The 11,130-nt window shown below is 51.3% G+C and overlaps 1 protein-coding gene across 4 annotated transcripts; it reads right to left on the bottom strand.

Annotated features, from left to right (window-relative positions):
* Positions 1-260: 260 nt before the first annotated feature.
* Positions 261-9,339, bottom strand: Arrdc1 (arrestin domain containing 1). Of its 4 annotated transcripts, XM_036185889.1 has the most exons (8): positions 9,089-9,339; positions 2,695-2,805; positions 2,023-2,073; positions 1,774-1,928; positions 1,458-1,640; positions 1,184-1,360; positions 667-1,105; positions 261-587 (listed from the first exon to the last, which is right to left on the bottom strand). In XM_036185889.1, the coding sequence occupies exons 1-8, from the start codon at positions 9,204-9,206 to the stop codon at positions 520-522; spliced, it is 1,302 nt and encodes a 433-aa protein (XP_036041782.1). In that variant the 5' UTR covers positions 9,207-9,339; the 3' UTR covers positions 261-519. The 4 variants fall into 4 exon arrangements, with proteins under 4 accessions (XP_036041782.1, XP_036041781.1, XP_036041784.1 ...); XM_036185888.1 differs by having other exon boundaries at positions 667-1,360; positions 9,089-9,266; XM_036185891.1 differs by lacking the exon at positions 9,089-9,339 and adding an exon at positions 2,923-5,410 and having other exon boundaries at positions 667-1,360.
* Positions 9,340-11,130: the final 1,791 nt, after the last annotated feature.

Genomic DNA, 11,130 nt, shown 5'->3' with positions numbered 1-11,130 from the left:
TCCAAGTCACATTTTTGGGGACTGTAGAGGACCCCAGAGGTAGGATGTCAATGAGGTGAATAACAGGCTTGAAGTAGAATGTGAGGTAGGATTGGGGGGCCCGAGGGAGAAGTTCTCAGGTTGCTTCCTACAGGGAAGGGAGGCGCTCTGGGGAGGGCATGTCTTTCAGAAGTAGGGTCAAAGGAGGAGCTTACGAGGTTGTATTCATGGGAGAGCCCTTATAGTGAGGCTTAGGACACAAGGCCAGCCACTTACTCAGCTCTACAAATAAAATGCTTTGTTTATTTATAGTCTCTCCAGGTCCCAGATCCCCTGCCGCCCTATCCCAACCTCTCGAGAAGAGGACCCATTAATTCCAGAGGAGCCTGGAGAGGCTGGTCCATCAGAGGTCATCCTGACGGCTGCAGGTCCTGAGTAGCTGGGCCAGGTAAAGAGCAAAGGCACGAGGCCCTGGGTACCTCAACCCAGGGCAATGGCCAGGCCCACCGAAGAAGGTGGTACAGGGTTAGCTCACCAGGGTCAGCTCCCTGGGATCAGGCCAGGGTCTGTACTGGCACCACAGCTCTGTTCATAGGACGGTGGAGCCTCTGTGGGGAGAAAGCAGGATCTACAAGTGGCTCAAGGCATCCTCATTTTCTCACCCCAGTCCATGTCCTTCCCACTCACCATAGGGGTAGCCCCATGAACTGTACTCTGGGGGCAGGATCAAGGCGCTGGTGGTGGGTACTGGGCCCCCGGAGCCTTCTGCAAAGTAGGGGACGGTGGCACCTATAGAGATGCACAAGGGAGGGTGCAGAGAATGGCTAGCAGGGCTTCCAACCTGAACACAGGGATCAATGGTGGTAACAGACACAGAAGCCAACGGCGTTGACGGTGGCTGCTGCTGAGAATGGCTCTTGGTCGACAGGGAAACTGGGTCTGAGAAATGGGGGCCACTAGCCACTGCCTCAGCCTCTTCCTGAGGTGGTGCAGAGGGCACCACTGGGGACAGGGCCCCAGGAGAAGACCCTGGGCCTGCACAGGGGCTCAGTGGGGTTTGGTTCACAGCAATATTGCCGACAAAGAGTGGGAGAGTCACAGTGGCTTCAGGTGCCTTCATGGAGACCTGGAAAGAACGCAGGTATTGAGGAGTCAGGCCAAGGTCGCCTAGCCTCAGGCCACCCAGCCCTGGACAACACCAAACCTGCAGGTAATAGTCGATGTGGATAAGGCTGCAGCCAGGCAGGGCTGACTGGGGCAGGGCAGGCACCAGGATCTGTTCTTGCCACTGAGCACGTCTCCAGGCCTTGACACCAGTACCCTCCACCTCTGCAATGGTTCGCACATCATAGATCCAGCGCTTGGCCTTATAGGATACCTTCTAAGGAAATACCAGACTGTGAGCTCGGGCAGGCCAGCCACCCACCCCTTCCGTACCATGAGAAAGGGACAGGCTCAGGGAGCAAGCGGGCTCTGACCTGTAGCAAGCTGGCCACCACAGGGCTGGTGTCCTTGCCTGACTGGTTCTCAATGTCAGCCTGCAGCCGAAGCACCTGTCCCACCACATAGCCACGAAGGTCAGTACTAGCTGTGAGAACCACATTGCCCGTCTTCACCAGCTTGTAGGAGAACTTCTTGGTAACGGAGGCCACGTTGGGTTGCTGGAAGGGAAAGCGGGTGGAGCTTATCAAGCAAGCACAGAGTGCATTCCTGTGGCATGGGGACAGGCCCTCAGGCTGCAGAGCCTGGCTGCCTGGCCTGAGAAGGTTGAAGTAGCCTCTGCCCCATCCTCACCTCAATATCTGGGATGCTGTTCAAATTCAAGGGGCTCAGGATGTAGAACACGAGGCTACATTTGTGATCCTTAGAAAAACGTGGAGTTTCGATGGAGGCCCTCACCTGGTGCACAATCTTCCCAAAGGGTCCCTCAAAAGATGTGGGTGCTGTGGCTTCGGAGAGAACAGGGATTGGCTGGCACCCAGCACCTCCCACCCGTAGGTCCCACCATTTCAAGGCTGCTGTCCCCACAAGCTTTCCACTCACCAGGAAGCAGGAACTGAAAGGGGAAGTTGTGCTCTCCAGCCGGCAGACTTCCTACAGAGACAAGAAGGAGGTGGGAGCAAACCAGAGGAGATCCATAGTGGCCACAGTGCCAGACCAGAAGTAGGCACTGCAGCCCACCAGTCCACACTACCTGTCTGCAGCACTATAGCAGCATGATCATAGCAGAAACTACAGGCTACATCCAAGGGTTTGGTTTAAATGAGAGTGTATGGAAATGTAGTAAGAGTTGGTAAATGTTGGTAAGAGTGTTTGCCTAGCACACACAAAGCTCTGGTTCAAGTCCAAGGACTACTACATAAACCAGACATGAAAGCACACCCCTGGGAGATAGAAGCAGGAGAATCAGAAGTTTGAGGGCATCCTCAGATAACACAGCAAGTTCAAGTCCACCTTGGGCTACATGAAGCCCTGTCTCAAAAATGAATAAATATAAAATGTAAAAATAAAATTAAAAACAAAAAACAGGAGGGTAGTTGAGGATAGAGGACAGGGGTGAAACAGCCATACCAAGGGTCAGAGCCCACCCAGACCCAGTACCAGAGAGCAGGATAGAGTGAGCATCCAAGAGACGGTCGTTGGGAGGGGAGGGATAGACTGACCCCACTCCAGGCAGGGGCTGCCCCAGTGATCACTGCTGGCTCCCACACTCACCCTTGTCAGCCAGTGACAGGGAGCTGTTGAAGTAGCTCTCCTCCACCACCCATGCCCCATCGTTGGCCTTGTTGGAGACCCCACAGGAACCCATGCAGGTCACCCGGATAGCTGTAAGGGGAAGGGTGGCATAAGCCTAAGCCAGCTGATAGCTTAGGCTCCTCCCTGTCCCCAGCACAGGAATTCATGTAGGGCCGGAAGGACAAGCAGCTACACCAGCAGAAGTACCTGGGAAGGCCAAGATGCAAGCAGCCTGTCATCTTCCCAAGAATACCTCCTGGCCATCCCCAGTCGTGGTGTTCTCCCAGGGAACCAGGCTGGCAAAGAAACTGATAGGCAGTGTTTCATCTGTCCCACAGACACAGTGGGAGGCCAATAATCTCCTAGATAATCCCTGAGCTACCCCCAAATTGGTTCCTTCAGCCTCTAGCCAGACCTATAAAAACCCAATGCACTCTGTTTTTCATGATGCAAATCAGTTAGGCCAGGAGACGCCCCTTCAGTCTCAAGAAAGCTAATGCCAGCCCTCTCCCGGCAGGAATGCAGTCAAACCTGTCTGAGCCAGTCAGCCATCTAGTACTGGAAGGTGAGCCCAGACTTACTTCCTGGGCAACAGTGCCCAGGAGGCTAACTTTCTACACCATGAGGTAGCTAGCTGGTCCTCCCCCCACCAGTGGGAGTAACCAGCACAGGAACCACTAGAGAGAGACAGGGTTCAAATTCCTCTAACAGACACATCCTGGGCCCACTGTGAATGAAGAGGCACAGCTGAAACTGATCACAAGGGAGAAGGCTCAGGCTAGGTGGTAGGTGGGAGCCAATGAGAGGCCCCCTGAAGTGACACCCTTCTCCCTGTAGGGTTGGGTCACAGTTTCAGCACTGTTTCCAGACTTACTTGACAGGGTCACGACAAGGTATGACTATTCTGACTCTCTCATCATTGTGACAAAGCCACCAAGCAGGAGGAACAAAGATATCCAAGTACCTAGGAGTTGACTACACCTGCCTCAGTCTCCCTACATCATGGTCCAGGCATCCTGCTGGTTACCACCAGAACACTTAGCTTCCTCCTATGAACCTTTGGCTCCTCCTCAACTCATGCAGCTATCCACATGTGTACTTCCTCATCTGATGGCTGCTGGCACCTGTTCCCACTCTTGAGGCGGTCCTGCATTCCTGCTGTACCACTCTGCCCCTTGGAAGTGTCAATGACTGACTGTCCCTCACCCTCTATGTCAGCCCAACCTTATCATTCTAACCTCCAACCTGGCCTGAAATCCACACTTCTGACATGACCTCTGAAGTCAAACCACCAACTATTCCCACCCTGGAATCTGAACACCAGTGGCATCTATAGGCCAGCAAATAGTTCTTGAGATGATAGGGGTAAGAGGAGGCTCAAAAATCTGCTGGGGGACACAAGATACTCCACCAAGGGTACATCTCCCTAAAGATGATTGGCCCTTTAGATACATTAGATACAAAAAAAAGTATGGAGGTCTCAGCTTAGTCCAGATGCTGCCATAGTGCTATTAGAACCCTACAGTGAATGGCACAGGGCTATTCAAATTCTTCATCCTCAATGTATGAGCAGTAACTGGTTGCTTTGGCTGTTCAGTTTAAGGGTGGTTTGTTATCTGACCTTTTTGTAGCAGTAGATAATTGGAACCGATACCCAGCCACACTAGAAATCAGGGAAAACCCAGGTGACTTACATGTTTGTTCATCAGGATGACTATTGAGCACTTTGACCCATGCTGGGGTGGGCATGGGGAAGTAGACTCCTTACATCACCAGCTATAAACTGACAAACTTCTTGTGTTCACATTGATACATGCCAGGCCACCCATCGGCTCTCAAGCCCTATACTATTTCATCAGGAGTCTCTCACCACACTGCTTGTAAAGCACTCAAGCACCCAGTCTGGACTTCCAGCAAAGGAGCACAGGACCACCAGATTCCAGAAAACAAGCAGCATCCAAACTGGGAGTAGGGGGCGGTCAGACTCTGATCTTCCCAATGCCAGGCATTTTCCTCCTGGGAGGACCATGCCCGTGTGACCAGCCTCTAGCCACCAAGGTGAACACATCCTGTGCCATTCACTCTCCCTTTAGAAATGATTGCGGAAAAGGGTTTGGAAACAGTATGCCTGCTACTGCCCCAACGAAACACCTGAGTTTGCTCCTTTGTCTCAGTAGGGTCACAATCAAGGTGTAAAAATTCCCCCAGAAAATTCCTCAAAGATCCCAGTTCCACTGGCCAAAGAACAGTGCCAGTTCTGCTTGAGAAATGAGGAGTGCTGAGCATATTAGGTGGTCTCTCGCTGCTGCAAGGTGCTGGATCCTGCTCTCTTTGTGTTGGGAGAATTCCCACAGAGCTATGGCTGGTTCAATTCCAGATTCCTGAGTGTTAGAACCTTTAATCTGTCTTTTGTAACTGCTACCTTTTGTCTCCCAGTACCCTCTATGTGCATCTTGTTTGAGAATTTTCTGAAGGTAAAAAAAAGCCTATGCAAATTTGATTGAGGAAGAACCCAGAATACCAAATTTGCAGAGAATCTGCATTTGGCATTGTCCCTTTGGGAAGCTCAGATGAGAGGTTTTGGGGCATGAAGATTAACTTGGTAAAGGGTGTAAATTGGAGAACAATAAAAGGGCCCTTTGGAGATGGGCGGCGGTGGCGCACGCCTTTAATCCCAGCACTCAGGAGGCACAGCCAGGTGGATCTCTGTGAGTTTGAGGCCAGCCTGGTCTACAGAGTGAGATCCAGGACAGGCACCAAAACTACACAGAGAAACCCTGTCTCAAAAAACCAAAAACGGGGGTTGGAGGATTTAGCTCAGTGGTAGAACTAGAACATTGGCTTAGCAAGCACAAGGCCCTGGGTTTGGTCCTCAGCTCCAGAAAAAAAAAAAAAACAAAAAAAAAACAAACAAATACATAAATAAAAATAAAGAAATAAAAGGGCCCTTTGTTAAGGTACAGTGGACCAGTCTGTAGAGACAGAATCCCCCTGCAGCTGGGTAAGGCTAAGCTCATCCTTGAGGTGCGCTCTGTCTCTTGATTCCACGGACCTGCATGAACACCCACACCCAACATACAACACTTGTTTTACGGTCTGCACACGCCTGTGATGGCAAGACTAGGCAGGCTGGAGGCAATCCCATGATAAAAGATCCTGGCTTCCTTTATTTCCTGGCTGTCAGTGTTCCCTGCTGCTTTTCAGTAATATCACAGTCCTACCCCTACACTCTCCTGCCAAGGATCTTCTCTGGGAGGTCACCAGCTCACACCAGCTCACACACTGCAGCATAGCCAGGCAACCAGGGAAGTGTGTTCTAGCAAGTCCTCTACCACAGAACATTAAGTGGCAGCCTGCAGAACAAGTATAAAAAGGTGTCATCCAAGTATAAAAAGCACTTCCAAACAGTGTTCACAACTATAATAAAAGGCAGGCACCCAGATGACCAGGGACCACCAAACTAGCAGGTGTTCACCATTGGACTAGCAGGTGTTCACCATTGGAGACAGGAAGCTGATTTGTTTTGTTTTTCTTTTCTTTACCCCCTCCCCCCCAAGACAAGGTTTCTTCGTGTAACCTTGGTTGCCCTGGGACCAGCTCCGTAGATCAGGCTGGCCTTGAACTCACAGAGATCCACCTATTTCTGCCTCCTGAGTGCTGGGATTAAAGGTGTGTACCACCACTGCCCAAAGGCTGCTCTGGTTTTCTAAAGAAAATCATGGTGTGTGTTGTGTTCCACAGAGACTTCTGGAACTTTCTTCCCTCAGGGGTGCTTCTACCTGCCCAGTAGCTTCCTTTCTAGCACCATGATAACTAAGACCTCTCCATTCCTCTCCTGGTCCCATGGATCTTGAACCTGACTGCCCACCAGCTACCACATTCTACCACTAAATCGGTGCTTGTCCCTGCTTCCAATTGTATCACAAGAGTAACAAGAATAACTACCTCTCGGGGTCCTGTGAAGACATAGCTGGTCTAGGAAAAACGGAGAGGGCTGGAGAGAACTTAGGGGTGAAGGACACTTGTTGCTCTGGCAGAAGACCCTGGTTCCATTCCCAGAACCCACACAATGGCTCATAACCATCTTTAACTCCGGTTCAAGGGCATTAAATGCCCTCTTCAGAACTCCAGGGGCACACAAGCAAGTAGTGCACACACATACCTGCAGACAAAACATGCACACATGTAAAATAAAATGAATAAATCTAATTCAGAAAAGGAAAGAAAAAGTAGGGAGACCGAGGCGTGGTGGTGCACACATGCCACCCCAACACTCAGAAACTGACATCAGGAGGATTACAAAGTTGAGGTCAGTCTGGGCAGCCCAGAAAGATGTTGTGTCTAAAAAATATTAATAATAATAAAACAATTTAAAAAAAAAAAAAACAGAAAAGAAGAGGGCTTGGAATCAGCTCAATGATTAGTACTTATCAGAAATGCAATAGGCTCTAAATTAAATTCCCAGCACCTGAAAAGATTCAGAAAAAGAAAAGCAAGTAGGAAGATTGCCATCTGATCCAGAATGGAGGTATAGTGAGTCAAAGAGAAAAACACAGTGGGTCCCGCCATTCTCCAGGGTCTAGAACACTATTCATTCCTCACCTCTGAGACAGCTAGTATCCTCATGGATGGGTGCCAACCACTGTCAATCATTAGACAAGTATTCAGTGAACAAGACTGAGAACCCGAAGGAGGTAGAATTCTCTGAGAATATGGGAGCCTCCTCAACTGGGCCTAGCAGAAACTCAACAAGTGTCCTTTGAATGAAGGAAAATAACAGAGCCATCATTATTTCCACCCCAACATCCCAAGCAGGACTTCAGGAAGTTCCAGAGTGGCCTCTACACACACACACTGAACTGCCAGCAATCCAAATAATCTACCTTCCAGCCCATGATCCTGGGCACTTTTATGATTGGGACCATCAGCTAGAGCTCTCTTAGCCTGTAAGGTCGGCTGTCCATTTACTCACTCCTTATGCGATACAAGGAGGTCATGAGATAGCTCATCCTTATACTGTAGTTGGCAATAGCCTGTTCACCCCAAGCTTAGCCAGGAGAAGATGAAAGAAAAGAAAAACTGAGTGGCTCGTTCTAAATAGATCTCTCTTTTCTCTACTGTATTCTCCAAGTCCACAAGCCTGTGGCCTGCACCATATCCCCTCAGCCAACGTGGAGTTTTCTTTACATTTCTCATACCTTCTTGGGTCCAGAAGGAGCTTGCCTATCACTGCTGTAGCCTCTACAAAAGCAACATGTGCTCTCACCCAGACCACAAACTCTAAATAGGGATACAGCAAAGGAAGGCAATGTGATCCTGACCAGGAGCCTCAACAAGATCAGGGCCTGACAGGCACCTACAACCCAGTTTCCTTCTAGACCTAGATAACAACACCAGGTCCAGGGTTTCAACTGGGCCTAGGATGGCTGAGGAGGATAGCTATCCATCCTCAGCAGACACCAGCTGTGGTTTTGGCCAAGCAGCCAGGTAGTTCTCACAGGAGGCAAAAATAAAAGAGTATCAAGCAGGGACACCCATACAGCTTTTGCACTCAGTGCCAGCGGCTAGGCAGAGGCCACGACAGTGCCCACCTGACCCTAAAAACTCAGTCATCAAATCCCACACAGGTCCCTCCCTATCCATGGATCCAGCACAGAGGAGGCTGCACTTGAGAGCCCAGTCACTGGCAAAAGGGTAATCTAATCCCCAGCCCCAGAGTCTCAGACATATGCATCAGCAGAGGGCTCAGCTCAGCTCAGCTCCGCTCCAAGGCCTCAGGACAGGAGCGAGAGGACTGCTAGGACTAACAAGACCCCTTGCCAGCATCCCCAAGCTTTAAGAAAGTCTTAAGCCTTAAATTGAAAGCAAAAAAGGTTCTCTATGGATCCTGCTGGGAACCTGCACACTTGGACCAGGACTGTCTTTGAAGAGGAAGGTCCTGCATATAGCCTGGAGGCGAGGAAAAGAGAGGACCCAGAGCACACTAGGTTCCAGGTAGGGGACCAGCAGGTGCAGAGTGCAGCGGACCTTGGACACCTGAACAAGGGAAAACTGGAGGCCTGCATACTTCTACCTCCAGGGTCGCCTGGGCACAGTGAACAAGTGCTTAGGCCCTCACACAGACTCTGGCCTCCCCTAGGCTGAGAGCACAGGATGGGACAGATGCGGAAGGACTGGGCCACCGAGCTGTGTGCCCCGCCCTGGCCTTCCAGCACAGCCGGACCCTGGAGTCCGCAGTTCCGTCGTAACCCAGGGCTCCCCGGAGGCTGAGAACCCAGTTTCGGAGCCCACCGACCACATGGTTTTGGAGAGCCCCGCCCCACCGCAGGTGAGAACGCTTCCACCCGCTCCCCCGAGGCGACCCCGCGCCCACCTCGGAAGGGCAGTGGCGCTCCCAGGCGCACGCGCACGGCCCCGGCCAGCGGCTCTCCAGGACTGTAGACGACGCGGCCCTGCCTCAGGCGAATCTCGAAGAGCTGCACCCTCCCCATACCGCGGTGTCCTGCGCCGCGGTCTGCCGCCTGCTAAGGCTGAGGCTTGGAGGCCCGCCCCGTCCCCCTCCCCCGACAAAGGACACGCCCAGGCTGCAGGACCCGCCTGGGCCGGAGAACTAGCCGGTGCCCCAAGACCCACCCTCTACCCAGGGACACGCCCCCTTCCCAAGACCCGCCTTCCCCAGGGCTGGTCCCTGACTTGAGGACACGCCCATGGCTGAGAACGCCCCCACGCGGACCCGCCCCTTTCCCTAGACTTGTGGCCCTCGAACACTAGCACCTGCTCTCTACAGCTAGTCCTAGTCCCACCCTCCCAGACCAGCGGGGTTGGCTACCCACTGTGCCGGCCCGTACGCTTTAGGCTCAGACCCTATTGGGATCCTTGAGACCTCTGATGCTCACGGGTGAGGCCTGCTCACCTGTCGCCCGGCACCCATTTTCAACGCTAGGTGGTCACGAGGAGTGCTCGGTGCTCAAGCAGTATGGGTTTATGCCCCGCGGCCATCATGCTCTGCGCACTGCAACCCCTTCCTAGGGCGTGAGTAGAGGCCCAGAAAACAGGTGCTGAGTAGCGCAAGCATAGAGCAGCCCTGCGCTCAGCACAGGAACAAGAGACCCCTGCCAGGTTTGGGGCCTGGATGGAGCAAGTGAGGCTGCTGAGACACAGGATTTTTTTTTTTTTTTTTTTGATTACTGAATCACATTTTTAAAAAGGTCTTGGTGTTGATTGTGAACTGGGGAAAGGGTCTTAAATTCATATGTTCACAATTTACTGTTCTATTTTACTATGGTGCGAAAGCCAATTTAAGCAAAATTGTAATTCATTTGGTAATGAATTAAATTATATGGTGGCTCAGTGGTACAGCACCTGCCTAGCTCAAACAAGGTTCTGGTCCCCTAAATTACAAACATACATCTAGAACTTTGTATTGTATAGTGGTTCCCCATTGTGGACTGATGGGTCCCAAGGCTATTTTAAACGTGAGACTAATGAATGTCATAATGCAGTAAATGCATTCTCAACTTACGGTATTTTCTACTTTTCACTTTGTGATAGGTTTATCATAATGTAACTCCTTCAGAAATCGAGGAGAATATATACCAAGGAGAGCAGGGCAGATCATTTTGTGAGTAGGAGCCATGACATGCAAAAGCCAGGTACCCCAGACATCCTATGAATCTACGAGCGTTAAAGGGCTAAAACAACCTATGTGCAGATAACTGAAGTCTGGGCTAGAGAGTGAGGACGTGACCCAGAACCTAATCTGATTCTCCTCAACAGAGGAGAGGGGAGCTGGGTATGGTACTCAGGTTCCAAACCCGTGACAACAAGCTGCCTTAACATATCCAAGCGGACCGGGTTCTCCCAGCATCCCTGAGCCCCTACCTGTTACAAGCTCCTCCTGACTGGCATACCCTGCCCACTCCCTAAACTTCGGGCAACTCCCTTCCCCCAGATGCCTTTCCTGAAATAGGCCAGCCATTTTGGTTACCCGGCTCTCTTTTGGGCTTCCTGGCTGCGGTACCTGGTTACCCCCTCTCTTCCACTCTCCCCTCCCCTTCCATTTTGCCTCACATGGCTCAGGATTCTCCCAGATGTCTCTGCCTCTGGCTATGTCTCCCTTTTATCTACAAGGAAATCTCTTCTACCATACCTGGGAACAGTCATGGCCTTTCCTTTTATTTTGTTCATTCATCTGGTGCAATACTGGGAGTAGTGGCATAAAAGAATTCCCTCCCCTAAGGAACTCTGCTCTCAAACCAAGCTGCTGATCTGACTTTCCCAAAGTATGTAGGGATCATTCCTCTCCTCCACCATATCCTTCCTTTCTCCTCCCCCTCCCCCCATTCAGCACACACTTAGAGCACAGACAAGCTGCCTTGTCTACAGTGATGTCCTGGCCTGCCAAGGCTACCTAGT

This window comes from Onychomys torridus, chromosome 4 (genome assembly GCF_903995425.1).
Source record: "Onychomys torridus chromosome 4, mOncTor1.1, whole genome shotgun sequence".
Lineage (NCBI taxonomy): Eukaryota > Metazoa > Chordata > Mammalia > Rodentia > Cricetidae > Onychomys > Onychomys torridus.
Note: the sequence above shows the minus strand (reverse complement) of the source record. Positions and strands in the feature narration are given on the sequence as shown.

Coding starts and splice junctions, on each gene's coding strand:
- Arrdc1 (XM_036185888.1), bottom strand. CDS start 9,206: ATGGGGAGGGTGCAGCTCTTCGAGATTCGCCTGAGGCAGGGCCGCGTC. Junction 2,806..9,088: donor AGCGCCACTGCCCTTCCGAG/GTGGGCGCGGGG, acceptor TTCCCCTTACAG/CTATCCGGGTGACCTGCATG. Junction 1,641..1,773: donor ACAGCATCCCAGATATTGAG/GTGAGGATGGGG, acceptor TTTCCCTTCCAG/CAACCCAACGTGGCCTCCGT.